This window comes from Penicillium canescens, assembly GCF_028828765.1.
Source record: "Penicillium canescens strain IBT 15451 chromosome Unknown utg000005l_segment0_segment0, whole genome shotgun sequence".
In the NCBI taxonomy this organism is placed as follows: domain Eukaryota; kingdom Fungi; phylum Ascomycota; class Eurotiomycetes; order Eurotiales; family Aspergillaceae; genus Penicillium; species Penicillium canescens.
In genome coordinates this window covers 2,614,918-2,627,343 of record NW_026703967.1, presented here as the reverse complement: position 1 = coordinate 2,627,343, position 12,426 = coordinate 2,614,918, and the positions used below count along the sequence as shown (strand labels likewise).

Sequence of the window (12,426 nt, the reverse complement as noted above, 5' to 3'; positions counted from 1 at the left end):
TTGAAGATCCAACTGCGACAGCTTCGCATCCAAGAGCAGTGCAGTGTTTTGCGCACTCGCTATTTGAACGCTTGGTCTACCAGTACAGTATCCGAAACTCTTTCAGATTATCGTCTCTTGCATCGAGCACCACCATGGACGACCTCGAGTCTCTGGAGCTGTTGTCGCTCGTGTCGCGAGTGACAACTGAGCTCCAGAACTACCTAGGTATCAACGACAAGACCCTCGCCGAATTCGTCATTAATCAGCATTTACAATTCAATGGCTCCTTCCCCGATTTCAAGAAGTCCCTCGACGAGATAGGCGCCGAATTCCCGCAGAGTCTCATGGAGAGTATCGACCGTCTGGTGCTCACCATGCATCCCAAGTATAAGGGAAAGAAAGCGGAAAATGGCACTGGAGACGCTGAAGGAAATGACGACATGGACCTGTTGGACGCCTTGGAAAAGAAGTCTCGCGTGTTTAAGGGCCTTGCGGTCCCCGATACCGAGAAGCGATGGGAGGAAGAGGATTACACCGATCGCCTAGCGGCAGATGAGGCCGATGCCCAGGCAGGCGCAATGGACGACACATTTGCGATGCTTGAGGGGTTGGCTGGAAAAGCGAAGCAGGACACGTCGCGTGCAACAAGAGACGACCGCGACAGCAAGAAACGGAGCCGCAGCCCCGAGTATAACGACCGTGGACGGCGGAGAGACAAATATCGTTCCCGATCAAGGTCACGAAGTGCCCAGCGACACGGCAAAAACGACGACTACCTGGATGAGTTTGGCAGATCGATTGGCAAATATGGCAGCAGGGACGACCGGCGGAATGGTCGCAGTGACCGTCGGAGACGTGACCGCGAGGGCGATGATGACTTCCGTCGTGCCCCTCCAGTGGAGCTGGATGATCACCCGGTACTCTACAAGGTCTACGATGGAATCGTCACGGGCGTGAAAGACTTTGGTGCTTTTGTGAACTTGCAAGGCGTCAAGGGGAAGGTGGACGGTCTTGTTCACGTTTCTGCCATGCAAGAAGGAGTGCGAGTGAACCATCCTTCAGATCTGGTCTCGCGTGGACAACCAGTGAAGGTCAAAGTCGCAAACATTCAAGGCACGCGTATTGGACTATCCATGAAGGAAGTGGACCAGGCGACAGGCATGGATCTTGTCCCCCAGAAGCGCCTTGCTTCTGGTGCCAACATGGAACGCCTCGATGGTACATCAGCAAATGACCGATACGGCAATCTCAGTTCTGATGTGCCTATCGTTGAAGAGTCTGGTAGTCGGCCGATGAGAAACCGCAAGCGTATGACTTCGCCAGAGAGATGGGAGATCAGACAATTAATCGCCTCTGGTGTTGCCTCTGCGGCAGACTACCCCGACATTGATGAGGAATACAACGCAACCCTCACTGGCGAAGGCACCTTCGAAGAGGAAGAAGATGTCGACATCGAAGTCAGAGACGAGGAGCCTCCTTTCTTGGCTGGCCAAACGAAGCAATCCCTCGAACTCTCTCCTATCCGTGTTGTTAAGGCGCCTGATGGATCAATGAACCGTTCCGCGATGGCAGGAACCAACCTTGCTAAGGAGAGACGTGAATTGAAACAGCAGGAAGCGCAGGACAAGGCGGCCGAACGGGCAGCCGATGTCGACCTCAACGCACAATGGCAGGATCCCATGGTTGCACCAGAGGAGCGGAAGTTTGCCGCCGATTTGCGAAGTGCCCAGCAACCCAAGCAGGACGAGGCAGTGCCGGAGTGGAAGAGGGTGACGATGGGCAAGAACACCACTTTCGGGAAACGAACCACCATGTCCATCAAACAACAACGAGAGAGTCTGCCCGTATACAAATTCCGCAAGCAGTTGCTAGATGCAGTCAAGGACAACCAGTTGATGATTGTTGTCGGAGATACAGGCTCTGGAAAAACCACACAATTGACACAGTACCTTGCTGAGGGCGGCTGGGCAAACAATGGTATCATTGGTTGCACTCAGCCTCGCCGTGTTGCTGCAATGTCCGTGGCCAAGCGTGTGGCCGAGGAAGTGGGCTGCAAGCTCGGAGCAGAGGTCGGATACACAATCCGTTTCGAGGACTGTACTAGCCCAGACACCAAGATCAAGTACATGACCGACGGAATGCTCCAGAGAGAAATTCTTTTGGACCCTGATCTCAAGAAATATTCCGTCATCATGCTTGACGAGGCTCACGAGCGTACTATCGCGACCGATATCCTGTTCGGATTGTTGAAAAAGACAATCAAACGCAGACCCGATCTTAGACTAATCATCACATCTGCCACTCTGGATGCTGAGAAATTTTCCGAATACTTCCATGGCTGTCCCATCTTCTCGATTCCTGGCCGAACTTTCCCCGTCGAAGTCATGTATTCCAAAGAGCCCGAGTCGGACTATTTGGATGCTGCTCTCATCACTGTCATGCAAATTCACTTGACAGAACCCCAGGGAGATATTCTGCTTTTCTTAACGGGACAAGAAGAAATCGATACAGCATGTGAGATCCTATTTGAGCGTATGAAAGCTCTAGGTTCTACTGTTCCCGAATTGGTCATCTTGCCTGTCTATTCTGCACTTCCCAGTGAGATGCAGAGTAGGATTTTCGATCCTGCGCCACCAGGTGGCCGAAAGGTTGTTATTGCAACCAACATCGCAGAAACCTCTATCACTATTGATCAGATTTACTACGTCATTGATCCCGGATTCGTGAAGCAGAATGCTTACGACCCGAAGCTCGGTATGGATTCTCTTGTCGTGACTCCAATTTCACAGGCCCAAGCCAAGCAACGAGCTGGTCGTGCCGGACGAACTGGGCCAGGAAAGTGTTTCCGACTGTACACCGAGGCCGCTTACCAGTCCGAAATGCTTCCCACTACCATCCCTGAAATCCAGCGTCAGAACCTCTCACATACTATTCTCATGCTTAAGGCAATGGGAATCAACGATCTTCTCCATTTCGACTTCATGGACCCCCCTCCTACCAACACCATGTTGACAGCACTCGAAGAGCTATATGCATTGTCAGCCCTGGACGACGAAGGTCTCTTGACTCGACTTGGACGCAAGATGGCCGATTTCCCTATGGAGCCTGCGCTTGCCAAGGTGCTCATCGCGTCTGTAGATTCAGGCTGCTCCGAGGAAATGCTCAGTATTGTTGCTATGCTGTCAATCCAATCAGTCTTCTACCGTCCAAAGGAGAAGCAGCAACAGGCCGACCAGAAGAAGTCCAAATTCCACGATCCACACGGCGATCACCTCACTCTGCTGAATGTCTACAACGGCTGGAAGAATTCAAACTTCAACAACGCCTGGTGCTTTGAGAACTTCATCCAAGCACGACAGATTCGTCGCGCCCAAGATGTCCGCCAGCAACTCCTGGGTATTATGAACCGTTACAAGCACAGAATTGTATCCTGTGGCCGTGATACCATGAAAGTACGACAATCCCTATGCACCGGCTTCTTCCGTAACGCAGCCCGCAAAGATCCCCAGGAAGGATACAAGACCCTGGTCGAGGGCACACCCGTGTACATGCATCCCAGCTCAGCTATGTTCGGCAAACCCTCCGAGCACGTCATCTACCACACCCTGGTCCTCACAACCAAGGAGTACATGCACTGCACGACAGCCATCGAACCAAAGTGGCTTGTGGAGGCGGCCCCGACTTTCTTCAAGGTTGCGCCCACAGATCGGTTGTCGAAGCGCAAGAAGGCAGAGCGTATCCAGCCTTTGCACAACCGCTTTGCTGGCGAAGACGATTGGCGTTTGTCTGCGCAGAGGCGCCAGGGCAGAGGTGGCGGTGGTGGTACTTGGGGTTGATTTTGAATTTCTTAAAGATACCAGCTTTGGTTGCGGTTGTGCTTTTTTCCCTTTGCGTCATGTCATATTCATATATCTCTATGTACCATTCTACCTTTGCATGAAATAAAAGATGGCTTGAAGTTTATTTTCTTTCTTTGGATTGTGGTCTATTGTATCAAATAAAATGATTGTAGATGGATCAGCGAGGCCAATATCTGCGCCTTTGCTACCAATCAATGACTAGAAAGGACATGTTTGCGTTAATGTTGCGTGGCTTTGGAGTGGGCGACTGTTTTAAATACTTGGTAAGAGGCGCTGCATATAGTTGTTTTTGTCGTAGGGCCATTATTTTGGATTTGGTATAGGTCTATATTTATGTGGCTCTAGGGATCTCAACCCAGTTTCGAAGCAAGTATATCATTTCTTCTATTTTTTCACCACTTTTTTGTCCATTTTTAGAGTGCCTCAAGCTATAGTGGTCCAAAATAGTGATTTAATCCTATCTTGCAACGACTTCTCTTCTTAACGTCTCTCCCAAGCCACCTGGATTCGAATCATACAGCCCTGTGCAACCCAGTACCAGTGAAATAGTCACTGGTCACGACAGCTTACCCTAACCGGCCGACATTGCCCCGAAATGTCACTTCGAAAAGCTTTTGCCTTCGCCAACCATCTTAGATAACCAGCCGTTTACCCCAAGACGGGGCTCCTCAGTGTCCTCTGTTATATCCAATTGATCGACTGCATCGTATACTGTGAAGTACTCGGATACGGCGTACAAGTCCGAGCTTGCATCACGCGGAGTGGTGTCTGCCAAAGATGATAAGGACGTTCTACCAGAGAACTATGCCGAGGTCGAGGATGCGTTGAACAAGAACCCAGTCTAGTTCAGCATCCTTACTTCAAAAATCACGACACTTTCCCTTCATACTGCATCATGGTGAGTCCTTGCGGTGCCGTTTGTTGCTATCAACGTGCCTGTATTACTTGTCATGGAAGTATAAAAAAACAATGAAGTGAATCAACCTGACATATCAAGACTCCTTAGCGAATATACATCTAGTCGAATCCAGTACCTTATAAGTACATTAAATCTAACAATCACAAAGGGGGGTATCACATAACAAAAATCAAGAAGCATAAAACAGCCCATAAATCAATCTCACGCCCCCTCCCCGAGATACTTCAAAACCTCATCATTAGAAAAAAGCAACTTCCGCATCCTCTCCCCACGAGCCCGATCCTCAGCAGCCTTCTTCGCAGTCTGCTTAGCATTCAGTTTCTGCACCTTCGGCAGCGGCGGCGGTTTAGGCGGCAATCGATCCCCATCCGCATCAAGCCCAGTGCCCAACCCTGCGGTATCATTCTTCGGGCGAGGTTTGAGTGGCTCCCTTATTCCCTCCCGGCCTGGTGCACCGAGACCGCGTCTGCTATCTGGATCCCAGCCGTATGTTGAGAGATAGCGGAGGCCTTGGCGTGTGCGGTCTAGGTGGGAGGGCGGGTGGGAGTGGGTTAGGCAGACTTGATGGGCTAGGGAGGCCTCGTGGGGTTGGTCTGTTTGGATTGTTGCGAGGGGAAGGTTGCATATCTCGCAGTGGGTGTCGGGCTGCGATGTTTTGGTTGGTTGTAGTTCTGCTTCTGGTTCTTCTGCTGGTGGAGGGAATGTTGCTTCGGTGGGAGGTGGCGCGGACTGTGTTGTGCGGGGAGGGGGTGACTGTTCCCTTGGTGTTGGTGTACTTGGTGATGTCTTTGGGGTTGGCTGTTTCATTACAATGGAGAGGTATGTGTCTGCGATGCTTGCTCCGGAAGTTGCAGAGGAAGCTGGAGTGGTGGTGGTATCCAGATCGGAGGAGCGGACGAACTTCACGCGTTTGCGACGGACGCCGGAGGTGAATGGGCGCTGCTGCTCTGGTGGGAGGAAGAAGTCCTCCTCGTCCATGTCATCCATCTCAGACATCGCTAGATGTGAAGCTTAATAGGAAGTAGCAGTGCGGTAAAAGAAAGAAAGAGAGAGGACGAAAAGAGCTCCGGAGATAGCGATAAGGTAGATAAGCGGATAAGAGTACGTGTACGTGGAGAAATTAATCCCTTGGACATCCTCTTCTCTTCTTCACCTCTCAATTCTCCAACATGCCCATCCCAATCATCGCCCAGGGCCTCCGGGAGGGCATCTCGTCCATCCCACACGCCTGGACAGTTATCCGATATGCGCCATGGCTCCTCGTCCTCGCGGCCCTGAAGTACTACTTCGAAGGAGCCCGCAACACCTCGGAACGAATGATGCGGTCGAAAGTCATCATGGTGACAGTACGTACACACACAAACACACTCAATTGCTCTTCCCTCCAAGCCCCCGAACCAAACTAACACGCAAAAAGGGCGGCACATCCGGCATAGGAGCAACAGTGGTCCGCGAACTAGCCCTCCGCGGAGCCCAAGTAATCCTCCTAACCCGCCAACCACCATCCGACCTCTTCCTAGTAGAATACATCGACGACCTCCGAACAACAACAAACAACCAACTAATCTACGCCGAACAAGTCGACCTCTCCTCCCTCCACAGCGTCCGCACCTTCGCCACAAAATGGATCGACAACATCCCACCCCGCAGACTAGACAGCATAATCCTCTGTGGCGGCATCGCAGAGCCTGCCCACGCCCGCGGCCTAACCCTCGACGGCATCGACCGCGAATGGCAGGTCAACTACCTATCCAACTTTCACCTCCTCAGCATCCTCAGTCCGGCACTCCGCGCGCAACCTGCACACCGCGATGTGCGAGTTATCTTTGCCAATTGCTCCAGTTATATTGGTGCTGATTTCACCGAGTTGGAGGGTATGGCGCGGCCTAAGCCTCAAACCTCCAAGACGAAGGGTCAGGGCCAGGCTGTGGTCCCACCTCCAAAGAACGTCTACGCCTTAGCCAAACTATCTCTCACGATCTTTGCGCATTCCTTCCAGCGCCATCTGAACGCCTACAAACGACCGGATAGTCTGCCACCCTGCACGCGCGTGATAATGGTCGACCCAGGTCTCTGCCGGACACCTGGAACACGGCGCTGGCTAACAGGTGGCTCACTATGGGGACTAGCGCTATATCTACTCACCTGGCCGATCTGGTGGCTGGTGCTGAAATCGCCGCAGCAGGGTGCGCAGAGTATACTATATGCAGCGATGGAAGCGGAGTACGGGCGTGGCGATGGCGGGTGGTTGATTAAGGAGTGTCGGGAGGTAGATTATGCGCGGAGTGATGTCAAGAACGATGAGCTTGGGAAGAAGCTGTGGGAATTTAGTGGGAAGATGATTGAGGAGGCGGAGAAGGATAGTGCTGTTCGACGGGCGCTTGAGAAGAAGATTGAGGAGGAGGCTGAGAAGGTGAGGGCCCAGAAGGGGGAGAAGAAGGTTAGGGAGGAGGAGAGTTCAAAGAAGGGGAAAAGTGATGGGTCTAGGAGGAGTCGGAAGGGGAATGGGAATGGTGGGAATAAGTGAGTGTACGTATATTGATATAGGTAGATATTGGTATAGATGTGAAGGTCGCATCTATACATTTCGACAGTGTGATCTAACATAACATCGGTCCATAAGGAACTTATAGACTAGAAAACTACTGGTGGTATCAATTCACAAAAAGGAAATTCGTTTCATGTATTCTACTAGAACTAGATCTTCTATATCAACAAAACCAAGATAAGATCATTTTAAACCACGCTCACGACCAATCCAACAGAAGCAACAAAGATTAAATTTACTTCTTAAGCGCAGCAAGGAGCTCAGCAGGGGGCTGCTGGCGGTAACCCTGGGGGTTGTTCTTGGTCCAGAGCCAGAGATCCTCGCAAGCCTGCTCGAGGGTACGCTCAGCCTTCCAGCCGAGCTCAGTGTTGGCGCGGGTAGGGTTAGCAGTGAGGTTGAGGACGTCACCAGCGCGACGGGGAGCAACCTCATAGGGCTGGTCCTTGCCGACGGCAGCGGAGAAGGCGCGGATCATCTCGTAGACGGTGCTGCCCTTGCCGGTACCCAAGTTCCAGGCGCGCACACCGGGGTTGTTGGCGCGCAGGTAGTTCAGGGCCTTGAGGTGGCCGTCGGCCAAATCCAGGATGTGGATGTAGTCACGGATGGCGGTGCCGTCGTGGGAGGCGTAGTCTGGTGGATGTTAGATGAACTGTTCTGGGGTATTATAGGGATTAGAGGGAGAACGTACCGTCACCGAAGACCATCAGCTTCTCGCGCTTGCCGGTGGCGACCTGCGCGAGCAGGGGGAGCAGGTTGTAGGGGACACCCTGGGGGTCCTCGCCCATGATACCGCTGGGGTGGGCACCAGCGGGGTTGAAGTAGCGGAGCAAGGCACCGTTCCACTTCTTGGCCTCGGCCTCGTTGCCGGCCTTGATGGCGTTGTTGCGCTGAGCGTTGATCACGTCGGTGATGGCGGTCTCAACGGCGAACTTGGTGTTGCCGTAAGGGTTGGTGGGGCCCAGAGGGCAATCCTCAGGGATGGGGATCATATTGGGGAAGCGGGTAGCATCACCGTAGACGGTGGCGGAGGAGGAGAAGACGATGTTGGTGACGTTGTGCTTCACCATGGAGCGGAGGAGGTTGATGGTGCCGTAGACGTTGACCAGGTAGTAGTCCAGGGGCTTCTCACCGGACTCACCGACGGCCTGGGGGGCAATTGTTAATTTCTTATGGTTTCTTGGTTGAGTTCTGGTACATACCTTCAGCGCGGCGAAGTGGATGACACTGTCGATGTCGGGGTGAGCCTCGAACACCTTATCGAAGCCATTCTCCTCGGTGACATCGAGCTGAATGAACTCAGCCTTCTTGCCGCAGATAAGCTCAACACGCTTGAGGGCCTCGGGCGAAGAGTTGTACAGGTTGTCAGCAACGACGACCTTGTAGCCAGCCTCGAGCAGCGCCAAGGTGGTGAACGAGCCAATGTAGCCCGTGCCACTGCGGGGAGTTAGCTGGAATTCCAATTGAACTAGAATGGATATATGATATACTTACCCAGCAACAAGAACAGAACCAGCAGACATGATCAAAGATGTAAAGTGAGACAAATGGAGCAAAGATGGGGGAAAGTAGAAAGCGGCCGAGGGGCAGCTTTTAAGGGGAAATTGGAGGTGGGGGGGATGGGCCCTCCCACATCTCACTGTTTATGACGCGGCCCAGTCGATCGACGGTTTCTAATTTCTCATTTACTTGCTACAGACCCTTTCAGGGGTTATAATATACATATATGCAATTATGTTCACTCTTCCTGACTCAATTGAGGTTATCTATGAATTGTTAATGTACTGGATATGCCGTGTTCTGGGTGATCGTCCTGGCGGTGAACTGCACTCGCTCGAAAGAGACATGATATGCATCCGACGAAAATCTCCGGGTGCGGACGAGAGTGACGAGAATGAACACGAGAATATACAAGCAATATTCAATGTTCAACGCGGTCATAAGTTGTGGATTAAGTGAAGCTGATCTGTCCTTAGCCGTTTCAGGAACCGTTGGACCCGTCCCGATCCAGGGTCCAACCCGTTCCCGGGGCTCGGCATTCTTCAACTTTTTATAGATATCCCTCGAATTGAATGAAATTGGTATTGAAAATAATAAAGCATGGGCACAATAGTACAACCCGGTTTTTATGGGCCATCCCCTTCTAATCGTCCATCATGAGAGTTCAATGCTCGTGTAGGTGGAGAGTTGCATTTCAGCAACCGCAGACATGTGGGATAGCCTCAGGGACTAGTTCAGGTCTGTTGGGACCGTGTGGTTGGGTCTCAACTCAGGTATTTATGGAGTGAGGGCCAACCGAACCGGCAGGGGCATGCCGGATCCAACTCGAATTCAAGATAACCCAGGAGAGGGTGACGTTCAACCAAGGAGCTCAACATCCAAACCGATAGCACGCATGAAAAGGTTGACGTTGCTCAGGCGCTGGCTACCCATGTCAGCAGGAAGGGTCTTGCTGTAGCCCACGGTCTCCATGACACGATCCCTGGAGAAATTAGTTAGTACTGATATCGATAAAATCTAGAGACGGGATACTCACTTGACAGCGATAACCAAGCGCTGCTGCTGCTCAGGGCTGGCGCCAATACCCACGGCGGCAAGGAACTGCCACACGTACATGTCATCTCCAGAACTGATCGTGCCGGGGAAGATATCGTTCAAGCCCGGCTCCAAAGTATCGAAGAGCACGTTGAACTTCTCCACCCACTGCTGCCAATCGTGCTCGGAAGCCTGGCCGGCCTCCTTGACAATTTCGGCGCGACTGAGCAACATAGTCAGAATGCCCAGTCCAACCTTGGTCCGAGCCACGGTGTGCACGTGAGTTTGGTTGATAACCAGTCCCAAAAGACCAATGATGATGTTGAATGGCGCCTCGTTGACGTAGCCCAGTAAGCAAGGCATGACAGCCAGGGAGAACAAGTCGATGGCTTCGCGCACAGCAAGCGATGGCTGAGCCTCGCCGGGAACGGGCTGAGCATGGTGGACCACATCAAGGCTGTCCAGGTGAACGACAATCATGGTAAGGATAGTGACGCGCTGTTCCTGGTCAATGTGGCGGAAGATGCGAGGAATCGCCTTCTTGCCTTTGGGGTATGACAAGAACGCGATGAAGGGGTGTGGTGTCGTCGAGTTGGGCACAATGGGTTCCATCACTTTCAATGAGCGCCAGAGCTTCTGGTTCAGCGAGTGAAGCTTCTGTCTCCATTCCATGTGTTCTTGGATCGCCTCGGCATCGCCCTCCTCAGGGGGTGGGGGCATCGTGCGCTCCATATCCTCCATGGCCATCAATGCACTGTAAACACCTTCAAGGTTGGTGAGAATCGACTTGCGGTCACTGAGACTCAGATTAGAGTGCAGCTTTTTGGGCTTGGCTCCCTCTGAGCTATCAGGGCGCTTGATGTTCAGCATGGGCTTGGGTGCCTTGGCGTTGCTGAAGGCGATCTTGCCCAAACTACCCTCAATGATGAGTTGCTTGTTCTTGGGCTTAGCCTTGGCAGCCTCAACCGCACGCTGAACTTGCTGTTGCATCCGCTGCATGTGGTTGTCGGCAGATTGGAAGTTCCGTCGGCCGTGTCCACCAAGTCGGTTACCCGTTTGAAGGAGGTAGGTCTGAGCAAAGTGGCCAAGAGGCTGGTGGGGGTGTTGGCGCGGTGCACCACGGATCTGGCTGTAGACCTGATAGTAGAAGTCCTCGGCTAGTACGGCCTCGGGGTCCGAGTCTACGACATTCCCAGCAGCCGCCACAAGCTGTTGCAGTTGAATACGGGTGATGAAGTTCTTATCCTGCGGTGTCATCAAGCCATTGCCTCGTGACAAGAGGAAGATCTTATGGTTGCGCTTCGCCCGCTTGGCATCCTCCACCAGGTAAGCGTTACGCTGCTCTTCCGTCAGATGCATAAGCTGTTGTGGGTTGGTAATCACGGGCATTCCATTGTTGGAACCCCGAGAGGGCGGCGGTACCTGCTGGGGCTGAGGTTGCTGCGGTTGTGGAGGGCGTTGGGCCTGGGGCGGACCGGCATGGCGTGGGCCAGCAGGCGGCATGTGTTGCGGGGGGAGATTGGCGTTCTGCATCATGTGCAGGGCCCCACCAGTGGGAACGGGTCCAGGGCCATAGAGCTCCGGCATACCAGGCGGTGGGTGCATCTGTGGGGGTAGGTGGCCTTGTTTCAACTGTGCCTGCAGGAACTCCGGAGGCACCGCGGGGAACCCATCGGGGAGAGTTGGGAGATGTTGGTGCTGGGGAGGATACGCAGGCTCCGCCATGGAGCGCAAAAAGGCCTGAGCAGCTGGACTCGCATGTTGAGGGTGTTGACGCATCTGCGCCTCAACCTCCTCCAAGCTCATCATTTTCCGGCTCGGTGCTGGCTCGGTCTTCTTTTGCGAAACACCCCAGACACTGGATTTGGCTTGCAGATCCGGAATGTACCCAGGATCTGAGTATTTCTCATATCCCGAGCGCTTGACGGTCTCCACGGCGGGGGCCTGCTGGACGTGAACTTGGGCCTGGGGCGCGACTCGGGGAGCATTGGGGTGCTGCAGACTAAAGCGAACCTGCTCCTCGCCAATCGCATCGGACACCTGAGCGGTTTTCCCAAAGAAATCAAAGTCTCTTCCAACCGATGTATCGGGAGCTCCGCCAAACGTGTCATCGTTGAACTCATCCTGATCGTCGGGCAGCTGGTCTCCCAAGCCGTCGTAGGTATCCTCGAAGTCGATGCTAGGTGAATATGAGTACAATGGTAAATTTTCGATAGAAACGGGAATCCTCACACATCGTCATCCTCGAACGCGTTAGCTCTGGCGACTTCTGCAAAGGGGTCTGGGTTTTCGAAGAACCCCCTAGCCCCAGGACCATCGCGATCCCGAGGTAGGTTGGTATTGAAACCAAAGAAAGACATCCCTTCTACAAGAGGATAGGTGGGGAGGTGATGTTGGTGGGGGGCAAGATGAGTGACGGTGCGATGGTCGGGGCGAAGTTCTGGAGTTTCGTCGCCTGAGGCAGCGATGCCAAGCAACTGTCGATCTGATGCAGCCTGAAGTCGTCGACGTATTGCAGAACATTCTATACAGGGCGGGCAGAGGGGTCAGATTGACTGTAGAGTCTATAAATTGAGTGTTTACCA

General features: G+C 53.0%; 5 protein-coding genes across 5 annotated transcripts; 2 read left to right on the top strand and 3 right to left on the bottom strand.

The window, feature by feature from the left end:
- Window positions 1-134: 134 nt before the first annotated feature.
- On the top strand, window positions 135-3,818 carry N7446_008603 (uncharacterized protein; the record flags this gene model as incomplete). The annotated part of the gene is made up of 1 exon (XM_058517348.1): window positions 135-3,818. The coding sequence occupies one exon, from the start codon at window positions 135-137 to the stop codon at window positions 3,816-3,818; it is 3,684 nt and encodes a 1,227-aa protein (XP_058370994.1).
- A 1,144-nt stretch (window positions 3,819-4,962) lies between these two features.
- N7446_008602 (putative G-patch domain protein) lies at window positions 4,963-5,748 on the bottom strand (the record flags this gene model as incomplete). The annotated part of the gene is made up of 1 exon (XM_058517347.1): window positions 4,963-5,748. One exon carries the CDS (start codon window positions 5,746-5,748, stop codon window positions 4,963-4,965), a length of 786 nt encoding a protein of 261 aa, XP_058370993.1.
- A 182-nt stretch (window positions 5,749-5,930) lies between these two features.
- Window positions 5,931-7,288, top strand: N7446_008601 (putative oxidoreductase; the record flags this gene model as incomplete). Its single annotated transcript, XM_058517346.1, has 2 exons — window positions 5,931-6,107; window positions 6,179-7,288. The coding sequence occupies 2 exons, from the start codon at window positions 5,931-5,933 to the stop codon at window positions 7,286-7,288; spliced, it is 1,287 nt and encodes a 428-aa protein (XP_058370992.1).
- A 256-nt stretch (window positions 7,289-7,544) lies between these two features.
- On the bottom strand, window positions 7,545-8,829 carry N7446_008600 (NAD-dependent epimerase/dehydratase family protein; the record flags this gene model as incomplete). Its single annotated transcript, XM_058517345.1, has 4 exons — window positions 7,545-7,939; window positions 7,998-8,454; window positions 8,509-8,743; window positions 8,801-8,829. The coding sequence occupies 4 exons, from the start codon at window positions 8,827-8,829 to the stop codon at window positions 7,545-7,547; spliced, it is 1,116 nt and encodes a 371-aa protein (XP_058370991.1).
- Window positions 8,830-9,471: 642 nt separating this feature from the next.
- On the bottom strand, window positions 9,472-12,238 carry N7446_008599 (deadenylation-dependent mRNA-decapping factor PAT1). The gene is made up of 3 exons (XM_058517344.1): window positions 12,074-12,238; window positions 9,843-12,020; window positions 9,472-9,788 (listed from the first exon to the last, which is right to left on the bottom strand). The coding sequence occupies exons 1-3, from the start codon at window positions 12,199-12,201 to the stop codon at window positions 9,665-9,667; spliced, it is 2,430 nt and encodes an 809-aa protein (XP_058370990.1). The 5' UTR covers window positions 12,202-12,238; the 3' UTR covers window positions 9,472-9,664.
- Between the last annotated feature and the right edge of the window lie 188 nt (window positions 12,239-12,426).